We start from the raw sequence: 20,017 nt of genomic DNA on the forward strand, positions 1-20,017 counted from the left end.
TCTGTCTCTCTCTCTCTCACTGTCCACTCTGCCTGTAAAAAAAAAAAAAAAAAAAAAAATTGTATTTATTCATTTGGAAGGCAGAGTTACAGCGAGAGAGGGAGAGACAGAAACACACACACACACAAAGAGAGGAGGCCGGCGCCGCGGCTCACTAGGCTAATCCTCCACCTTGCGGCGCCGGCACACCGGGTTCTAGTCCCAGTCGGGGCGCCAGATTCTGTCTCGGTTGCCCCTCTTCCAGGCCAGCTCTCTGTTGTGGCCAGGGAGTGCAGTGGAGGATGGCCCAAGTCCTTGGGCCCTGCACCCCATGGGAGACCAGGAGAAGCACCTGGCTCCTGAAAAAAAAAAAAAAAAAAAAAGAGAGAGAGAGAAAGAGAGAGAGGGAGAGATCTTCCACCTGCTGTTCACTCCCCAAATGGCTACAATGACCAGGGCTGGGCCAGGCCAAAGCCAGGAGCTCCATCTGAGTCTCTCACACGGGTGCACTTGGGCCATCTTCCATTGCTTTCCCAGGCACATTAGCAGGGAGCTGGATCAGAAGTAGAGCAGCCAGGACTCAAACCAGAGCCCATAAAGGATGACAGCCCTGCAGACAGCAGCTTTGATGGTGGCTTAACCTGCTAGGCCAGAGCGCCAGCCCCCTAAAAAAGAGTTCTTAAAAAAGGGTACACCTAGGGCTGGCACTGTGGCATAGTGGGTTACGTCACTGCCTGCTGTGCTGGCATCCCATATGGTTGCCAGTTTGGTTTGCAGCTGCTCCACTACCTAACTCCCTGCTGATAGCCTGGGAAAGCAGTAGAAAACGGCCCAAGTCCTTGGGTCCCTGCACCCATGTGGGAGACTCAGAAGCTCCTGGCTTCAGGTCTGCCCAGCTCCAGCCATTGCAGCCATTTGGGGGGTGAATCAGCAGGTGGAAGACTTCTTTCTCTGTAACTCTGCCTCTCAAGTAAATAAATAAATCTTTAAAACAAACAAAAACTGCAGCCCATGGTGGGTGGAGCAGAGAGCCCAAGGCTGCTGGGCCCTCAGATGCTCCACTTCCCAATTTCCACGGCCCCAGTGCTCTCCGCCTCCACTCAGCAGCCTCCTTTCCCGTGAACATACTCTGGACCCTGTATCTCCATTTGAAGCTGTCCGTTTGTCAGCACATCAGCTGATCAGAAGTCTCCCTAGAGCGTCCAGGGCTTTCATTTCCACTCCTACCTTCTAGTCTCTCCAGTCTGGACCTCATGAGCCCTCCCAGCTGCTCTCATCATGTTGCTCCTTGGCCCTGCCCAGTCCCCGTCCTGTCAGGCCCTTGCTGTGGATCTACCTAGTAGTCTGTTTGCTGCTTTTGCTTCAGGGAGGCTGGTGTCTGCTACTAAAAAATACTGTGGCCACACCAGCATCTTATATGGGTACCTGATCAAGTCCCAGCTACTCCACTTCTAATTCAGCTCCCCGCTAAGGCACCTGGGAAAGCAGCAGAAGATGGCCCAAGTGGGTGGGCATCTCCCACCCACGTGGGAGACCCAAGAAAAGCTCCTGGATTCTGGCTTCGGCCTGACACAGCCCCAGCCTTTGCAGCCATTTGGGGAGTGAACCAGTGGATGGAAGATCTGTATAATTCTTTCAAATAAAGAAATAAAATTAACCTTTAAAGTGCACATGGACAGTGACGTTCCCATTGCTTTCCAGGTTTTGCCAACCTACTTGTCCTCCAGAGACCTCCCCCAGACAAGGAATCCAAGCTGTCCTGTGTGATCTGAAGGTTTCACTGCTCCCCCAGCCTCCGTCAATGTGCTCACTGCCCTTTTCATTAAGGGCCCACATTCACTAGGTCATGCACAAGCATTTACTCCTCCCTCCTCATCTCGGAGCATCTGTTTTTATATCCATTCAGCTCTTCCATGCCCTTCTCGGAGGTAGTGACCTTGCCCCAGGCAAGAGAAAAGCACCCTCAGCCTCCAACTCCTGGGCCACCTGCTTTCGCTCCCCACCCTTTTAGGAGTAAGACGGGTTCTCCACTCTTCACCATGATGTGGCGACAAGGGCTGACTTCAGATGAAACTGGAAGGTGGTCAAACTAGTATGCCAGCCTCCTCTCCAGGGTCTGCTCTCACCCAGGCCCAGCCTCCAGTATTTCTACAGGCCTCGATCCGCCTGAACTCCTCAGTCCCAGACCAGAGCTTCCTAGCCCACACATGCTAAGCTTTGGCCTCCAGGTCCTACCTGCTTCCAGGGAGCTGGAATGATGTTGACAGCAGACCAGAGTCTCTCGTGCTGTCACCATCGTCTGGGTAGTGTGCAGGATGTGCACAACTGTCGGGAAAGAGCCTCCCCAAAGGATGCAGGCCTGACCCTGAAGGCACTCCTCAGTGAGGGATGACGTCAAGAGCGCCGGATTACTCAAAGGCAGCCCAAGCCACTGCTTAGATCACCAAACGGAACGGCACATTGGGACTTCAAGAATGAAATTTGAACATTAGGAAAATAATTTCATAGTATACCTATGAGGGTTTTTTTAAAATAGGAAATTAGTCACTTTAAAAAAAATGATTTTATTTATTTGAGAGATAGAGAGAGAGGCAGAGAGAGAGAGAGAGGTCTTCCATCCGCTGGTTCACTCCCCAGATGGCCACAACGGCTGGAGCTGAGCCATTCTCTTCCAGGTCTTCCACATGAATGCTGGGATCCAAGCCCTCGGGCCATCTTCCACTGCTTTCCCAGGACATAAGCAGAGAGCTGGATCGGAAGTGGAGCAGCCAGGACAGGAACCAACACTCATAGGGGATGTCGACGCGGCAGGGGGAGACTCAGCCCATTACGCCACAACACAGGCCCCTGAGGGGGTCTTCAAAAAGCTCATGGGGGCCGGCGCCGCGGCTCACTAGGCTAATCCTCCGCCTAGCGGCGCCGGCACACCGGGTTCTAGTCCCGGTTGGGGCGCCGGATTCTGTCCCGGTTGCCCCTCTTCCAGGCCAGCTCTCTGCTGTGGCCAGGGAGTGCAGTGGAGGATGGCCCAGGTGCTTGGGCCCTGCACCCCATGGGAGACCAGGAAAAGCACCTGGCTCCTGGCTCCTGCCATCGGATCAGCGCGGTGCGCCAGCCGCAGCGCGCCGGCCGCGGCGGCCATTGGAGGGTGAACCAACGGCAAAAGGAAGACCTTTCTCTCTGTCTCTCTCTCTCACTGTCCACTCTGCCTGTCCAAAAAAAAAAAAAAAAGCAAAAAAAAGCTCATGGAAGATGCGTATTAGAAAATATTGGGCATGGATTTCCCCAATTTTTTGAAGTGCCCTCATGGGTGTGTGTGCATAAAACACCAAAGTAGCCATGGTGGACTTCCGTATACATATACTTCTCAGCTCACCACTTTTCTTTAGAACTACCTTTGAAAACAGGGCACCACTCTTTCAGGATGGCGGGCGTTGACAATCTTCTTCTGGTCTTGGTTAGGGTCTCTTTCTAGAAAAAAACCTTCCCCATGCCCAGGTCTACGGTCCACCATGTTGAACCTTCTCAACATACAGCGTAAGTTCCTATCACTTCCCTTACATACTCTCTCCTTGTCTCTATACTGCAAGTCCCTCCAGGATGGGTCCTAGGTATTATTTTTGTATCCTTAACAGCTGTGCCTGGGCCACAGCAGGAACTGAGATGATGGGAACAGCATTGTGCCAGGGGGTTACGCTGCCTGCAATGCCAGCATCCCACATGAGCGCATTGGAGTCCTGGCTGCTCCACTTCTGATGCAGCTCCCTGCTAAGGCACAAGGAAAGCAAGAGCAGACGACGTCACCCAAGTGGGACACCGGCTGGAGTTCCTGGCTCCTGGCTTTGGCCTGGCCAAGTCCTGGCCATTATAGCCATCTGGCCAGTTAAACCAGCAGATGGAAGCTCTCTCTCTGTCCTCCCTCTCTGTAACTCTTTCAAATAATCTAAGAAAGAAAGAAAGCAAGAAAGAAAAGAAAATGGGCCGGTGCCACGGCTCACTAGGCTAATCCTCCACCTGCAGTGCCAGCACCCCGGGTTCTAGTCCCGGTTGGGGCGCTGGATTCTGTCCTGGTTGCTCCTCTTCCAGTCCAGCTCTCTGCTGTGGCCCGGGAAGGCAGTGGAGGATGGTCCAAGTGCATGGGCCCTGCACTCGCATGGGAGTCCAGGAGGAAGCACCTGGCTTCTGGCTTTGGATCCGCGCAGCGCACCGGCCGTAGCGGCCATTTGGGGGGTGAACCAATGGAAGACCTTTCTCTCTCTCTAACTCTGCCTTTCCAAAAAAAGAAAGAGAGAAAAGAAAAGAAAATGGCTGATGGAGGAGGACCTGTGGTACAGGATGCTAAGTCACCACTTGGGCTGCCTGTATCCCACATCACAGTCCCTGGAGTCCTGGCTACTCCACTTCACATCCAGGTTCCTCTAATGCATGCCCCTCCCCCGGGGGGGGTAGCAGTGATGGCTCAAGTACTTGAGTACCTATCACACACATGGCAGACCTGCGTGCACTCCAGGCTTCTTTCACCTGGCCAAGCCCTGGTTCTCACAGGCAGCTGGGGGCTGAACCAGTAGATGGAAGCTCTCCCTAATCCTGTCATCCCATAGGCATGAGTGCTGGCTGAGTCTCAGCTGCTCCACTTCTGATCCGGTTCCCTGCTAATGTGCCCGGATAAACAGTGGAAGATGCCCCAAGTGCTGGGGCCCTGGCCACCCACGTGGGAGACCCAGGTGGAGCTCCAGCTCCTGGCTCCAGCCTGGCCCAGCCCCAGCTGCTGCAGGGCATTTAGGCAGTAGACTAGCACATGGAAGATCTCTGTCTCTCCCTCTCTGTTACTCTGCTTTTCAAATAAAGAATCTTAAAAAAAAAAAAGCTGACAGAATTTATTTTCCTTTCTTAATTCTGTCAACAATAGACAGTTTTCGCAGTAAGAATTTAAAGCAAGCCCTTTAACAGATCCAGAATCCTTTTTAGGCAACTTCCTGGTCGTCTAAGACTCTCAGAGTATTTCCTTGGCCTCTCCACGGCAGCAGACATAAGAATGAACACTGCGTACTGAGAAGTAGCCAAACCAGCCTAAAGAATGTCTTTATTTTGGAGGTGTTTCAGCCTCTGTGAAAATCTACTGAAAACAGATCCTATCCCCCAGGAAAATGCATTTTGTTCCTGGCCCCCTGCAGTACCTGCCATTCCCCAGGGAGCCTCCCAATCCACCCGGCTCTCCCTTCCTCCCACAGCCCCAGAGGTAAGGAACCTTACCCCAGGGGCACTGGGTTCTGATCAGTGTGGCCGTGCTCAGCTGCTCCATCTTCCCGGGTCAGCCCCATTCTCATCTATGCCATAGATCTGCAGCCCACTCATGTCCAAGTGCTGGGGGCCTCCATGGAGATGGCAAATGCTCTGAGAAAGAACAGAGACATTTCACCAAAGTGGGGCTGCAGCAGAGGCAGCAACACGACAGAAATAAGCCACACCAGGCACTAAAAGGGGAATAAGTCGGATTACTCAGCTCCTCTTCCAGAAAGATGTACCTCTTGCTACCCAGTTAACTTCCACTATACCTAGGAAGAAATGAGTTCCAGTCCAAGTGTTTATTATAAAAAAACAACTACTACACACATTCAGTACCTCCAAGCCCGTCCCTGAGGATAACCGTAGAGCCCTTGCTGTTGTAGGAACCCCTAAGAGAAATGGATGCCTGGTTCCTAATACCTTGGCTGATGGCAACGAAAAGCCCTTATAGGGGGTGTGGCATGGAAATAGACATAAGCTGAGTAAGGAATTCAGCATGGTCTAGCACGTCTACAGAGTAACGGTTAAGCCTGATCACAGCCCCTTACCAAGAACACATACAGCCAGGATCCCTTCAGAGAACCCAGGTAGCTAAGGACCCCCAGAAATTGCAGTCTGGCAGAAAGGGAAGTCCTGAGAGCCCGCAGAACCATGCAAGCCCAGGAAGAGCAGTGCGCACTGCTCTCCACATCACTCCTAAGGTATCCGGCTGCAAGAGCCGCCCCCTGGGGCACTGCACCCCCAGCTCAAACTCCGGGGCCGGGGCAGAAGTGGCCAGGCTCTGCAGCTTCACACAGTGTGGACCTCTGGCTCCTCAGCAAGTTCTGGAAGCTTCTCCATGATGCCTCCTGAGGGCAGCTCCGGAGCTGGCGGGGGCTCCCCGGGGGCTTCAGCCAGCACATAGTAGACAATCTCTCGCTGGCCTTGGGTGTTGGTCTGATTCACCATGTGGATGACAGGGCTGGGGTTGTCCTGAGAGGCTGAGTGGGCTGTCCCCTCACCACCCCTGCTCTCCTCCTCCTCTTCCGCCTCTTCCTTAGATCCTGGCTCCTCTGTCACCGTTTCTAGGATGAGGCCCTGTAGGCTGCTCTCATTCAGTGCTGATCCCAGGCCGGACCCCTCTGGGGGCTGCTGCAGCAGCTGCTGAGTCAGCTCTACACTCTCATAGCGAACCAGCTGCAGCCGCATGTAGCCGTCTTCATGCTCCTTGTACCTGGGGGAGGAGGAACACAAGGCAGCACACGTGGGCAGGGGATGCCAAACAGCTCACACACAGGGAGCTTAAGGGACAGATGCAGAAGGAATCCTGGGATTTTATGTGACACCATTGAAAACTGACAGACAGTAACCCACCATAAAAGCATTCAAAGGTTTTTAACTTTGGCGCAAAACAACAACAACAACAACAACAACAAAAAAACAGGACACAGAAAAAAACGTGTGTGAACCTGGAGGGAGGGTTGTTGTGGGACCTACCGAAAACGGGGGTGCCCCGAGGGCCACTTGAAGTGATGCTTCTGGCGAAGGTGCACGGTGAGGCTGTTGCCCCGTGTGAAGCACTTGTCACACACATGACATTTGTACCTCGGCTCCGAGTCCCCCTGACAAGGAGAGAGGCAGAAGTGAGGCTGACCCTTGACCCCAGGCTCCCCCACACTTCTGCCAGGCCCACTCCACCCCCAGCCCCTCACCTCGTGCACTTTGCGGTAGTGGGACTTGACGGAGCAGAGGGACCGGGCACTGAAGGTGCAGCTCTCGAAATCACACCTGTAGGCTGGCTCCTTGCTGTGCGTTTCCAGGTGTTTCCGGAGGTCGATCAGATTCTTACAGCTGCCAGGAGAGGTGAGGGGGGTTGGAGGACATGGGGACCCTGGAACACGAGCTCTTTTTCTGGGCCCCGATTCCCCTTACCTGTAGTCGCAACAGTCACATTTAAAGGGACGGTCCTCACTGTGGCGGAAGCGCATGTGATTGCGGAGGGAGGAAGGCAGCGGGCAGGTCATGTCACACAGGGGGCACTTATAGTGATTCACTGGGAGGAGCAGAGAGGAGGCTGTGGTTTGAAGACTTGTGGAGCCCTGGAGGGTGGACGGGGAGGCTGGCGTGGCGGGCCACTCACCATGGTTGCGCATATGGTCCCGCAAGAGCCGCTCTGTGGCAAACCTCTTGGAACAGTGAGAGCACTGGAAGCGCTGCTCTGGGGACAGGGCAGGCAATGAAAGGAGGGCTGCGGGGGATGTGGAGAGGAGAGGGAAGAGGAGGAGGACCACCCCAGGCACAAGGGAGCACCCGAGGACAAAGGGGAGCCTAGCGAGCTGTGGATGGACACAGGAGCCTGGAAAGAACGCGGGGCCAGAACAGAGAACCTGAGAGAGAAGCCCGCCCTCACCACTTACTCTCTGTGTGATTTCAGCTGACTGACTTAACCTCTCTGAGCCGCAGCTTCTGCATCTGCAGAAACGGGGATAAGAAGCCTACCTCACGGGGCTGCTTTGAGGGCTCCCTGAGATAACTGACGGCAGTGAGTGCTGAGCGACAGCACCCGGGACTGGCTCAGCACCGAGGCTGTGGGGTGCGTGAGCCCAGAAGGAAGAGGGAGCCAAGCCACAGATCTCTTCAGGGGAAACACGCGCCCACCACGCTCCGGGCAGGGCAACCTGCTCCCACCCCTGCTCTCTGGCTCTTACGATCCAGGGAGGTCTGGCGGCGGATGTGATCCAAGAACTTGGTGTTGTTGGCAAACATGCCCCCGCAGGTGGGACAGGCTACCACCTTCTCCTGGGTGTGGCTGCGGAGGTGTTCTCGAAGCTTACAGCGGTCTTTGAAGGTGCAGGTGCAGCCTGGGAAGGAAGGCCCGGCCAGGTTCCAGTTACAAACTCCCCCAATAGGCTCTACGAGCCCCAACTCTCTCCAGCTGCCAGCCAAGCTAGCCCTGCAGGACTGGCCCGCTCCTTGGCTGCCCTGGCCCCAGGGTTTCTTTCAGGACCCAGAAGTTAAAGACAGGCCCTACCTTTCCAGCCACACAGCACCACATGGTTGTCCTTGCCAACTGCTTTGTATTCATAGCACAGGCTGTGCGCTTCCACGTGCCGATAGAACCACTCAGGGTTGTCAAAGGTGCTCTGTGCCAGAGGCAACTCAAGGTGAGAACTGAGGTAGTGGAGGGACCCTTACCACCATGTGCCCAGAGGGGTTTCCTGGCTCTCTCCCAAATTAACTGGGTAGGGATAGAAAGTTAGAGGAAAGGAGCTACACGGAGCTAGGGCAGAGGCACTAGCAGGAGCTGTGGTAAGATAACCACCCCTAAGAAGGTCAAGACAGCTTGAGTCAGGACTCCCAGCCCCCCCCCCCCCCCCCCCGCCATGACTGGCACTGCTCACTGACCTCACAGTACTCCCACAGACACAGGAAGTGGTCAGGGATGTCAGGGATGATGTTCCGGCTCTGGAAGTCCAAGATGCAGGGGCTGAGATCTGCCTGGCTTTGCAAGGCCTGCAGCCCCCACTGCTTCAGCTTGGTGTGGTAGCAGTGGAAGTAGACGTGGCGGATGAGATCAGCAGAACTGTCCAGAGAGCAAAAGCCGCACTCCTGCCACAAGCAGGAGAATTCTTCCCCTGCAAAGGGTTTAGAAGGAGAGTCCAGTCCTTTCCTGGGGTCAGCATTCTCTCCACCTGCAGCACTTGGCAGGGAATAAGGCCAGGCGCTTACCAAATTACCAGGAGTTCCTTCAGCAAATACCATCACTTAATGACCATCCACTGTGCACCAGGCACTAAGGACGTAACCAGCATAACAGAGTACCAGTCCTTGCCCTCACACAGCTTTCAGTCAAGGAAAAAAGAACATTACTCAATCATCACATCTACAAAATAAAACTGCAACTAGTAGTGATAAGCGTGATGGGGTAGGGGCCCACGGTACTATACAATTATGAAGCAGAGGTAGCTGGACACAGACAGGGGTGTCTTGAGAATTGCCCTCATGCTGAGATCTGACGGATGCGTATCCGCAGTAAGTGAAGGGCAGGTGTGGTGGAGGCAGAGGTAACTGCAAACTCAAGGCCCGAGCTCAGAGCCGGCGGGTGTGGCTGGCACCACAGACTCTGGCTCACAGTGCCCACTGCCCCTGAGGAAGACGCAGCCTCCTCTGTCCCCCCACTTCCCGCTCAAGAGCTGCTTTCTCCAGGAAGGCCCCAGCAATGGTTCCAATCCACTTCCAATATCTCTAGCATCTCCAAGCAACTTAGCTTCAAAGCTTTATAGAAATGGTGTCTCAGCCAGCGCCGTGGCTCACTTGGCTAATCCTCTGCCTGTGGTGCCGGCACCCCAGGTTCTAGTCCCAGTTGGGGTGCCGGGTACTAGTCCTGGTGCTCCTCTTCCAGTCCAGCTCTCTGCTGTGGCCCAGGAGGGCAGCGGAGGATGGCCCAGGTGCTTGGGCCCCTGCACCCGCATGGGAGACCAGGAGGAAGCAGCCGGCTCCTGGCTTCGGATCAGCACAGCGCTGGCCATGGCAGCCATTAGGGGAGTGAACCAATGGAAGGAAGACCTTTCTCTCTTTCTCTTTCTCTCACTGTCTATAAATCTACCTGTCAAATAAAAAAAAAAAAAAAAGAAAAGAAAAGAAAGAAATGGTTGTCTCAAAAAGTAGAGGGGCTGAAGTCATGGTGTGGCTGGTTAAGCTGCTGCCTGCGACACCAACATTCCGTATGGGTGTTGGTTCGAACCCCAGCTGCTCCACTTCAGATCCAGCTTCCTGCTGGTGGAGCTGGGAAAGTGGCAGAGGATGGCTCAAGTGCTTGGGCCCCCACACTGACATGGGAGACCTGGAGGAAGTTCCTGGCTCTTGGCTTCAGTCTGGCTCAGTCCTGGCTGTTGCAGCCATTTGGGGAGTGAACCAGTGGATGGAAGATGTCTCTCCCTCTCTCTGTAACTCTGCCTTTCAAATAAATACATTAATTTAAAAAAAAAAAAGTATGTATTTTAGAAAATATGACCATCCTCTGATTGTTCTTTATTACTTTTCAAACTATCAGTTATAGCTTAGTCACAGAATCTCGGGTTGGGGAAGGAGAGTGGTCCCCATACTTACAAGGTCTCCTACATGGGTGACAGGGCACTAAGCACCTGGTTCATCCTCTACTGCTTCCCAGGCACACTAGCAGGGAGCTGGATCAGAAGTGGAGTAGCATAGGCTTAAACTGGTGCTCTGATATAGGATGCAGGTGTTGAAAATGGCAGCTTAACCTGCTGTGCCACCAGAAAGTACCCCCTCCCCTTTAAATAAAGGAGCACAAGGGGGGCGGGTGTTGTGGTGCAGTGGGCTAAGCTGCTGCCCACAATGCCAGCATCCCATGTGAGTGCTGGATCAAGTCCCAGCTGCTGCACTTCCAATCCAGCTCCCTGCTAATGTGCCCGGGAAAGCAGTAAAGGATGGTCCAAGTAGTTGGGCCCTGCCACCTGGATGGAGTTTCTGGCTTCAGCCTGGCCCAGACCTGGCTGTAGCAGCCATCTGGGGAGTGAAACAGTGGATGGAAGCTCTCTCTCTTTCCCTGTCTTCCCCTATCTCTCTGTGACTCTGCCTTTCAATTAAATAAATAAACCTTAAAAAAAAGAGAGAGACAGACAGTAAGGGACAGGCATTTAACCTAGCAATTAAAATGCCAGTTAAGACACCATGTCTCACATCAGAGCACCCAGCTCTGCTCCTGACTCCAGCTTCCTGCTAACGCAGACCCTGGGAGGCTACAGTGATGGCGCAAGTGACTGGGTTCCTGCCTCCTGCATAGGAGACTTGGCTTGAGTTGTTGGCTCCCAGCTTCAGCTTCAGCTTCTAGCCTGGGATTACTGCAGCTTCGGGGAAGTAAACCAGCAGATGGGAGCTCTCTCTGTCTGCCTCTCATATTAGAGAGAGAGGCAGACAGACATTGCAGACAGTATTTAGTAAGTATTGTTCCTGGTATTTTTTTTCCTTTAATTTTTGTGTTGTAAAATATATATTGCAGGGGCCAGCGCTGTGGCGTAGTAGCTTAGGCATCCACCTATGGTGCCAGCATCCCATATGGGCAACTAGTTCGAGTCCCAGTTGCTCCACTTCCAATCCACCTCCCTGCTGATGGCATGGGAAAGCAGAAGATGGCCTAAGTGCTTGGGCCGCTGCACCCATGTGGGAGAGCCAGAATAAGATCCTGGCTTCTGATCAGCCCAGTTCCAGCCATTGTCGCCATTTAGGGAGTGAACCAGTGGATGGAAGACCTCTCTCTTCTTCTGTAACTCTGCCTCTCAAATAAATAAATAAAATCTTAAATACATGCATATGCATGCACACACACACACATCCTGTGCCACAGTGCCTGTTCTGAGTCCAAGCTATTCTGCGGCCCATCCATGTACCTGCTGATGCGCATCCTGGGAGGCAGGTGATGGCCCAAATGCTTGTGTTGCTGCCACCCGCATGGGAGACCTAGATACAGTTCCTTGCTCCTAGTTCCTAGCTTCAGCCCTGGCTCTTGCAGGCATTTGGAAAGTGACCCAACAGATGGACCATCTCTCTTTCCCTCCTTCTCTCGCTCTACCTTTCAAATAAATAAATAAATCTTTATATTTCTGTATTTATCTAGATACATAAACACACACACACACACAGATACCCCTAACTGGTGGCTGCGGGAGAAGAGGAGGGGGTTGGAGAGAGGAGCACTCCCAGAGTTAAAGAGAAAGGGTTGCCAACCGCTTCTACAGTATGAGCTTTTTACAAAAAACAAAATCTGCATCTAATTTAAGTACACAAATGCAAGAGAAGGCAAAAAGAATGTTCACTAAAGCAGTGTAACTGCCTCTTGATGGCAGATGCACTCCCTATATCCTTTTGTTGACTGAATTGTCTATAAATAAATTTACAATGTTTTTATAACCAAAAAAAGCACAATATGGAAAATAAGCCTCCATTCTCCCAGGCTGTCCTCTCCCTTTGGGGAAAGGAAAGTCAATTTCCCATCTTCCTTTTAGCTTTTTCCCCTTCCTGTGTCCTGCTCCCTTACCAAGCGGGTCATCCTCCTCTTCCTCCTCCCTGGAACCATGCAGGTGCTGTTGCAGGTGCTGAGTGACATGCTCGCAGAATTCCTCCATGGCTGAGCACACAGAGGAGCAGGACCCCCACTCACACTGGAGCCCCAGGTTCTCCTTCCGGGGCACCTTCCCAGCAGGTGGCATGGCCTTGCTGTGGAGGGAGAGGAAGAAGTACATAGCTGCAAAGATTCCACCCAGTGCTGCTGGGGCAAACAGCTGGGCAGGCAGCCTGCCTAGAATCAGCAGGTGTGTTTCCAGTGAGGATGGAATAGCAGTTCTTCAAATTCCTGGAAGCTATCTGGTGTTCTTGAAAAAAGGGAACAGAAACTAACACTATCCAGTTTGTGCTAGGCAGTAAGCTAAACACTTTAACAGACATTTCCTCTTGAAGTTTCAGAGCAACCCACCAAGAAGGAATTATGCTTTAGGCAGGAAGAACAACGCTCAGGTTCAGAGACAACTCTGGAAAGGAATCAGAATTCAAATCCAGACTCTACTGTCTACCACCTACTAGCTATGTGACTTTGGCCAAGAACTTAACCTTCAACTTTTGAACATTCTTTTCTGCAAGATGGAGCTAATAGATCCTTTTAAAGTTTATTTATTTATTTATTTTCATCTACTTGAAAGGCAGAGCAATAGAGAGAGAGAACTCCCACCTGCTAGTTCATTCCCCCAAATGCCTGCAACAGCCACAGCTGGGCCAGAAACCCAGCACTCCATCTGGGTCTCCCAAATGGGTGGCAAGAGACCAAGCACTTAAGCCATCATCTGCTGCCTCCCAGGATGTGTTACCAGGAAGCTGGATTGGAAATGAAGTAGCCAGGACTCAAACCAGCACTCCAAAATGGGATACAGGCAACCCAAGCAGTTGCTTAACTTGCTATACCACGATGCCTGTCCCTAAAACCTTTTATTTTTAATTTCACAGCTACTTTATGTCAAGCACCATCTTAAACATTTTATTTGTATTACATCCTTTAATTACCAACCATGCTAATAGGTACGTACTATTTTTAATCTCCTTTATAGACAAGGATCTGAAGTTAGGTGATGTGCACAAGGTCACACACTGGTGGTATAGCAAGGTCAAACAAAGCTCACCCTAAAGTCCTCAATCTTCCTATTGGACACAGCCTGCAGATGGGCCCCAAATCTGCTTACTTCTCATAGCATCATGTCTTAAGTTCTCTGTCAGACTTCACACTTTCAAAGTGTCACACAATCTGCCCCTGCCTAACTAGCCAACGATTACCCAGCACTCCCAAACACCCTGTTGAAACGTAGATTCCAGGGGCAGGTGTTTGGCCAGTGGCTAAGATGCCGCTAGGATGCTCCCACCCTCTATGGAAGGGCCTGGGCTGGAGTGCCTGCTCCACTTCTGATTCCAGCTTCCAGCTTCCAGCTTCCCACTTCCCCACTAATACTGATCATGGGAGGCAGCAAGTGATGGCTCAAATATTTGGGTTCCTGAAGTCATCCATGTGTGAAACCTAGATTGAGTTCTGAACTCCTGTCTTCAGCCTGGCCCAGCTTCGGCTGTTGACTGCATTTGGAGAGTGAATCAGCAGACAGAAGATCTCTCTACCTTTCAAATAAATGAAAATTAATGTAAAAAAGATTTTGTAAAAGAGTCACCCTTGGGGCCAGCACTGTGGCGTAGAAGGTTCAGCCTCTGCCTGCAGTGTCGGCATCCCATATGGGTTCAAGTCCCAGCTGCTCCACTTCTGATCCAGCTCCTGGCTGATGTACCTGGGAAAGTAGCAGAAGATGGCCCAGGTACTTGGACCCCTGCACCCACGTGGAAAACCCAGAGGAAGCTCCTGACTCCTGGCTTCAGATCAGCCCAGCACTAGCCGTTTCAGCCATTTGGGGAGTGAACCAGTGGATGGAAGACCTCTTTCTCTGTCTCTCCCTCTCTCTCTGTAATTCTGACTTTCAAATAAATCTTAGGAAAAAAAAAAAAGAGTCAACCTTTGTTGCGGTTGATTTGTTTCTGAGAGGAAGAACGTGGTGAGGGCAAGAGGCGCGGAGTCACTACACAGACCGCAGGAATCTGGTGAAAGCAGGCCTGAGGCGAGCAGCCTGCAGACTCGTTTATTTCAGTTGATACAGCAGCTTATATAGCCAAGGCAGCCAATCCGGTCAAGGGGCAGTCTATGCCCTAACCAATCACACCCTGTTGCCAGGCAGTTTCTGAAGCCATCCAATCACAGCCTGTTGCCAGGCAGTTTCCGTTGCCAGCGGCCATCTTGGCATGGCCTTCTCATTCCACATTTCCCCCTTTTCCTTTATTTTTGAGCAACGGGAGGCATGATTCTTGGCCATACCATTGTTGACCCCGTTTCCATGTGGTCTCCATACACGGCTGTGCCTGTCTTAGGTTGTCCTCCAGGGGATCTTACCCATCATTGACTAACCAGCGCTCAAAACGGGAGACCACAGGAGTGCTTGCTCAGATGGGGGTAGGAATGAGGAACAATGGTAATCAGGTTGGCATGACTGCACACAGGCTGTGGGCTGTTCGAGTGGCTGACCAGAGCTAGTGGGGTATAAAACAGTAATGGATGTGGCTACAGTTCCTCAGGGTAGGATGATAGGGCAAGTACATCCGCTAACAAGGTGGGCTCTCAGTCTTGTTCAGCTGGTTCTGGTTGGCTATCAGTTGTAGGCTTGATGTTTCTGGCTGGTACACAATGGGCTGTCCCGCATTCTCTGGAAAGACACGCATATCCTCGACCCTTGGTTAGCAGACGCCTTTTTACAGGCGTTGGAATCCAGGGTCTGAATTTTGCGTCCATTCCTACATTTATGGCAAACATGCGGGTGGGATGGGGTATAGCAGCTACCCTGAGAGCCTGGGGTGCCTGGGGACTGCCACAAATGTGGGGATCCTCACTGGGTGCGGATGGGATGACCTCGCATGGGTTATTGCCTCGAGGTCGTCCTAAGTTCATCCCACAAGTATTTGGGGGGTGGCTGACCAGGCATTGCTGTGCCAGAAACCTTTAAAAACAAAACATAAAGAAGACCTGTCTCATTTACACTGCACCCGAGGCACCTATAAATTGCTAGACAAACTTAGGCATATAATAACTATTTGTTAGAGAGAGAGACGATTATAAAACTAAATGTTTTCAATGCTTACTATACACACAAATAGGGTTCTCCAGTCCCTCCCCCTAGAAGTTCAGATTCAGCAAAGTGGCAGGTGAGCCTAGAAATCTGCTTTTAAAACTCAGCATTCAGTTTTGATCCAGGCAGTACCAGCAGCATACTTCAAGAAACGGCAAAAGTTTCTCTCATTAAAAAAGAACACAGAAAAAAGGATGACACTGGAACCTAAAGTTCTGGGAGGAGAGAAAACAATAAAAGCCTTGACTGTGTCCCCTGAATGCCACCTTCCCCTAGGGGATCTCACTGCCCCCACCCTAGCAGACCCTGGAAGGGAACAGGGCACGGCCGACTCTGGCCTACCTGAGACTGATGAGGACTCTGTAAAAGGCCTTTACTGAATATTAAGAGGAATAAAATAAATGAAATAAAATAAGGTCATAAATCCTTCATGCCTCCAAGTACAAGGCTCTGAACCTACTCTATCTGCTAAACCTACCCGGTCTTTTCTCCTCCTCAGAGAAGAATCCAGTCACCGGGACACTGGATTAGACAAGGATTGCAGGGCTGCTCCTAGGCTTTATCAGGAGAAAACGTCTACTGCTTTCATAAAGTTGGGGTAGGGAAAGTCTCCCTAAGCCAGACATAAAATCCCAAACTTCCTCTCTACCGCTTATAGTATGGAAAATGCAAGACTTTCCAAACTAGCTTCAACTTACTTCTCCAGAGTCTGGGTGTGGAAATTCACACCCACGAGGGCCCAGGTAACGTTAGCCCTGCCATGACCCCGCTCCACATGTCACTACACTACTCTGAGAGGGCCCTGATTCTGATCCAAGGATCACACCCCCTCACCACCACCACACCATGCTGCTTCTCCAGCTTCCTCTCCCTTGCCTCTCTGATTCACTCTCCTGAAACTCTGCCGAAGCAGCAGCTCATCCTTCAGACCCCAAGGTCCCTTCCTTGGTCTCCCTCTCCCCAGTTCACCAGGTCAGCTGGAGTTTCCCATCTCCTGCCCACAGCGTCCCGTAGACCCCTTCACTGCAGCGCTTGCTCCAACGCAACAGAAAGCGGTCTCCCTAGACTACACGTTTCACAGGGCAGGGACCAGCACAGAGCTCCGTAGGCCCCAGTGCTCACAGGTCTCGGATGATCATATTCCAGGAAGCCCTCCTAAACTATGCTACTCTTCAGTAACAACTCTTTGGCCTTCTGGTTCTAGGGCTGGCACTGTTGACAGACATCATAAAACCTCAACCCAATTAGGACACCATGAGGATCACTCACGGTCTTTTTATGTGTTCTGTTCCTGTTTACACAACTGGGCTATAAGCTGTTTCTGAGTAGAGGCCCCAGCAGGCGCATCTGGGTCTCTCCACGGTGCCCACAGTGCTGAGCACAAATGTTCTAAACGCGTTCCCACGGTGGGGTTGGGTGGGAAGACCCAGGAAGCTGGCTACCTAGTGACAGGGAATGACCTGACTTAGGCAAAGCTTCCTGACTTCCTCTTTTTCTCCCTGTGTCCCTAGAGACACAGGAGAGATGTGCGACAGAACTATGTCCCACACTGCCCCATCTGTAGATGAACGATGCAAATGATGCAAACAACATACGGGAGAGCTCTGCACCAGCCGTCAGAGATCCGGGTTCCAGTTTTCTGTCTCAGCGAATCTGCTCTATTTATTTACCTACCATATCCAAACACCGCTCTAGGTGTTTCATGTGTATAAAAACCCTTTAATACAACACTCTACCGTGTTAGCTATTATTATTATCCACTGCACCAGTGAGGAAATGGGCCCAGGTAGGTGAAGTAATTTAACCAGGGTCACAACGCTAGAAGTGGAGACAACAGAGAGCCAGGGAGTTTGGCTCCATTTTCCTCCCACTGTTGCCCCTCTTAGGGTACCCGAGTGCCCCACCCACAGACATGGTCTCTGCACACACAATATCCAGACGCCTTTTAGCAAGCAGCTCCTTCGTCAAGCCCCTCCAAGTTGTAACCTGCTGCACAGCCTGGCCTGTGCCCTCTTCAGTTCCACCCGCAGGGTCATCAAACACCTCCTAGGAGCTACGGTAGTTCTAGAACTAGCTACTGTATTTTAGACAAGCCACTCAGCTTCTCTGAACCTGTTTCTTATTAAGAATGAGATACTAGTTTCAGTGATGGTGTTAGATGCAGCTAACCTGCTCACGAAGCAACATTTACTAACCGTAGGGACCTTCCTTAAGCCTGGGTTTCCAGTGTAGCACGGGAACCATTGTATCTCACTGAACTGGGGGCGGAAGTAGACAATTGATATCAAAATACTTCGCATGGCACAAGAACTCCACACGTGCTGGCTGTGAGTACGCTCACTTGCGGCTGAGGGCTGACCTGAGCGGACTGCTGCGAAGGACCCAACAAAAGGGCAACCCGGGACCCGAGCCTCCCTCCCTTCGCTCGGCGGTCACGGTAAGAAGCGATCAGCAAACACTTGAGAGCGTGCACTGTAGCGCAAGGCACCGAGTGAGCCCTGAGTGGTCTCCAGGAAAGGGAAGGACTTGGGTCCTCATCTCCCAGACTCCCAACTCGGCCAAGTCCTGGGAAGACCAAAACAAAGCGCCCGGCGACAGAGCTCAAGGCAGAGAAATCCCCGGGACAGGGACGCTTCCCCTCCGTGGCGGGAGCACGTCTCGCGGACGAGAACCCGAAAGAGGGCAGGAAGCCGCTCCGGAGGGCAAAGCCTCTCACCCCAGCCCCGCAGCCCTCCCGGGACCCGTCCCTCTAAAAGCGTGGCACTGACCGAGTCTCGGCGTGAAGCCCCGACCCGGGAGGGCACCGAGGTTCGAATCCGGGTGGGCGCCACAGAGAACCAGCGTGCTCGAGCCGCTGGAAGGAGCCTCGCCGAAGCGGCCCAGGAAGAGCTCGGCCTCCTGCAGCCGCCGCGGGACGCACCGCCTCCAGGCCGCCAGGAGCGAGCACCGAGCCCCAGCTCACCGCCCGCCAGCGCCGGCTCTCTCCTCCTCCTACCTCAGACAGTCTCCTGAGAGAGAGCTTGAGCGACGGGCAGCGCTAGCCAATCGCCGCTCCCAGATACTACTGACAGCCAATGGCCGCTGCGTCTGACGGAAACCGTGCGCACCAAAACACGGAAGGGGCGGGATCGTGGGTAGAGCTCGGCGTTCGGAGCGCTACCGAGGGGTTGCCGGATGCGGGGAAAGGTAGCGCGGGCCCTCGGGGCTCCAGACCGCTCGCAGGCTTGGCGCCCAAGGGCCTGAATTCCCCCATCTGCGCAGACTCGGCGTGCGGGGCCCAGTGGGCATGCGCGCGGCTTGGTCTGGCCCCTCTGGGGGATCTGCCTGGTCCCATGGGCAGCGCGGAGGCGGGGACGTGGGCGGCTCTGCCCCACCTGCGTCCTTCACCCTCTTAGTCTTGTCTCCCAGATATTGGTGTTCCTGAGCCAGCTTCTCTCTGCCCCGCGCGGCCGGTGAACAACCTTGCCATCCCTCCGCTGTCTGGGGCCGGAAACCTGGCCGGCATCTTTGATTTTCCCCCCCTGACCCGCCACATCCGTCAAGTGCTGTGGATTCCACCTCCGCGAGCACAGGACCTCTCACATTCATCTCCCTCATATTCCCATGCTCCCCGAGGTCCGTGAACCCGTCCCCGCTGCGTGCACTCTCGCTTCGCTCCAGAACATTCTCCGGAGCGCTCGCAGCGAGCTGACAACTGGCGGAGTCCCCGTTCCCTAAACAACTCAGGCTTTCTAGACCCTGCAGCAGCTGGGCGCCGCCTGCTCCTGCGGCCACTTGAGTCCTTTTCAAGCTCACGTCCCGCTCTGTGCTGCTTGCCTAGAACATTCCTCCCCCTCTCCCCCAACCCCGTCTTTCACTTGATTCCCACTCATTTCTTCTGGGCTGAGAGGAGACCCGTGGTTCTCCAGGATGGGGTCCTTGAAATCCTTTCCCTTACTTTCCTTTGCAGCTGTATCGCATTGAGTGATATTTGCCTGGTTCCCCGTCTGCATTCTGCACTGGACCGACCGGTCAGTGAGGGAGGCAGGGACTGTATGTGTGTTCTTTGTAACTCCCTTATTTATCCCAGGGGCTGAAACACAGGATTCAAGACATATATGCTAAAGAAATTGTATACTTTAGTTAGGATCGATACTTTGTTGCATTATTATTTTCTATGTCGTCTAAAAATAAACCTATGTAATTTATATAATCCGGAAACACATTAAGTAATCAATATAGATAAAATGAATTTAAAGATGCCATTACAGATGGAAGGCCAGGTTTGTGCGTGAGTTTTGTTTTTAACAACAGTGAATTATAGCTGGGTTCCTATTTTAAAATAGGGCTTAAAAATATAATTCCAAAAAAATTATTTTCTCTTTATTCATTCAGAAGTACATAGTTGTATGTCATGAAATGCCAATCTTATTTTAATTCAGATTTACATTTTCTTTCTGAAAGGTTTATTTATGTATTTCAAAGAGATACAGTGAAGGAAAGGCAGGGAGAGAAAGAGAGGTCTTCCATCCACTGGTTCACTCCCCAGTTGGCCACAACGGCCGGAACTGGGCTGA

At 52.4% G+C, this 20,017-nt stretch overlaps 2 protein-coding genes across 3 annotated transcripts in view; both read right to left on the bottom strand.

Moving 5' to 3' along the window:
• The window catches only part of ABCG4 (ATP binding cassette subfamily G member 4), a 28,193-nt gene extending 22,793 nt beyond the window's left edge, over window positions 1-5,400 (bottom strand). Inside the window, exon 1 of the mRNA XM_051837702.2 lies at window positions 5,230-5,400. Coding sequence (XP_051693662.1) covers window positions 5,230-5,303 — 74 coding nt within the window. The 5' untranslated portion in view covers window positions 5,304-5,400. The remainder of the gene's footprint in view (window positions 1-5,229) is intronic.
• Window positions 5,401-5,546: 146 nt separating this feature from the next.
• Window positions 5,547-19,656, bottom strand: HINFP (histone H4 transcription factor). 2 transcript variants are annotated; one of them, XM_002722724.5, is made up of 10 exons: window positions 18,230-19,656; window positions 12,299-12,477; window positions 8,647-8,876; window positions 8,273-8,384; window positions 7,950-8,102; window positions 7,382-7,459; window positions 7,174-7,294; window positions 6,954-7,092; window positions 6,739-6,863; window positions 5,547-6,475 (listed from the first exon to the last, which is right to left on the bottom strand). In XM_002722724.5, exons 2-10 carry the CDS (start codon window positions 12,468-12,470, stop codon window positions 6,052-6,054), a joined length of 1,554 nt encoding a protein of 517 aa, XP_002722770.2. In that variant the 5' UTR covers window positions 12,471-12,477; window positions 18,230-19,656; the 3' UTR covers window positions 5,547-6,051. The 2 variants fall into 2 exon arrangements, with proteins under 2 accessions (XP_002722770.2, XP_069935547.1); XM_070079446.1 differs by lacking the exon at window positions 12,299-12,477 and having other exon boundaries at window positions 18,230-18,484.
• Between the last annotated feature and the right edge of the window lie 361 nt (window positions 19,657-20,017).

The sequence above is a fragment of the Oryctolagus cuniculus genome, chromosome 1 (genome assembly GCF_964237555.1).
Source record: "Oryctolagus cuniculus chromosome 1, mOryCun1.1, whole genome shotgun sequence".
NCBI lineage: Eukaryota > Metazoa > Chordata > Mammalia > Lagomorpha > Leporidae > Oryctolagus > Oryctolagus cuniculus.

What these genes read in the sequence shown, in the direction of transcription:
- HINFP (XM_002722724.5), bottom strand. Translation starts at nt 12,470, where the DNA reads ATGCCACCTGCTGGGAAGGTGCCCCGGAAGGAGAACCTGGGGCTCCAG. An exon ending in ACTACCGCAAAGTGCACGAG is followed by an intron (nt 6,864 to 6,953) that starts GTGAGGGGCTGG and finishes TCTCCTTGTCAG; the next exon opens with GGGGACTCGGAGCCGAGGTA. An exon ending in TCGGGGCACCCCCGTTTTCG is followed by an intron (nt 6,476 to 6,738) that starts GTAGGTCCCACA and finishes CTCCTCCCCCAG; the next exon opens with GTACAAGGAGCATGAAGACG.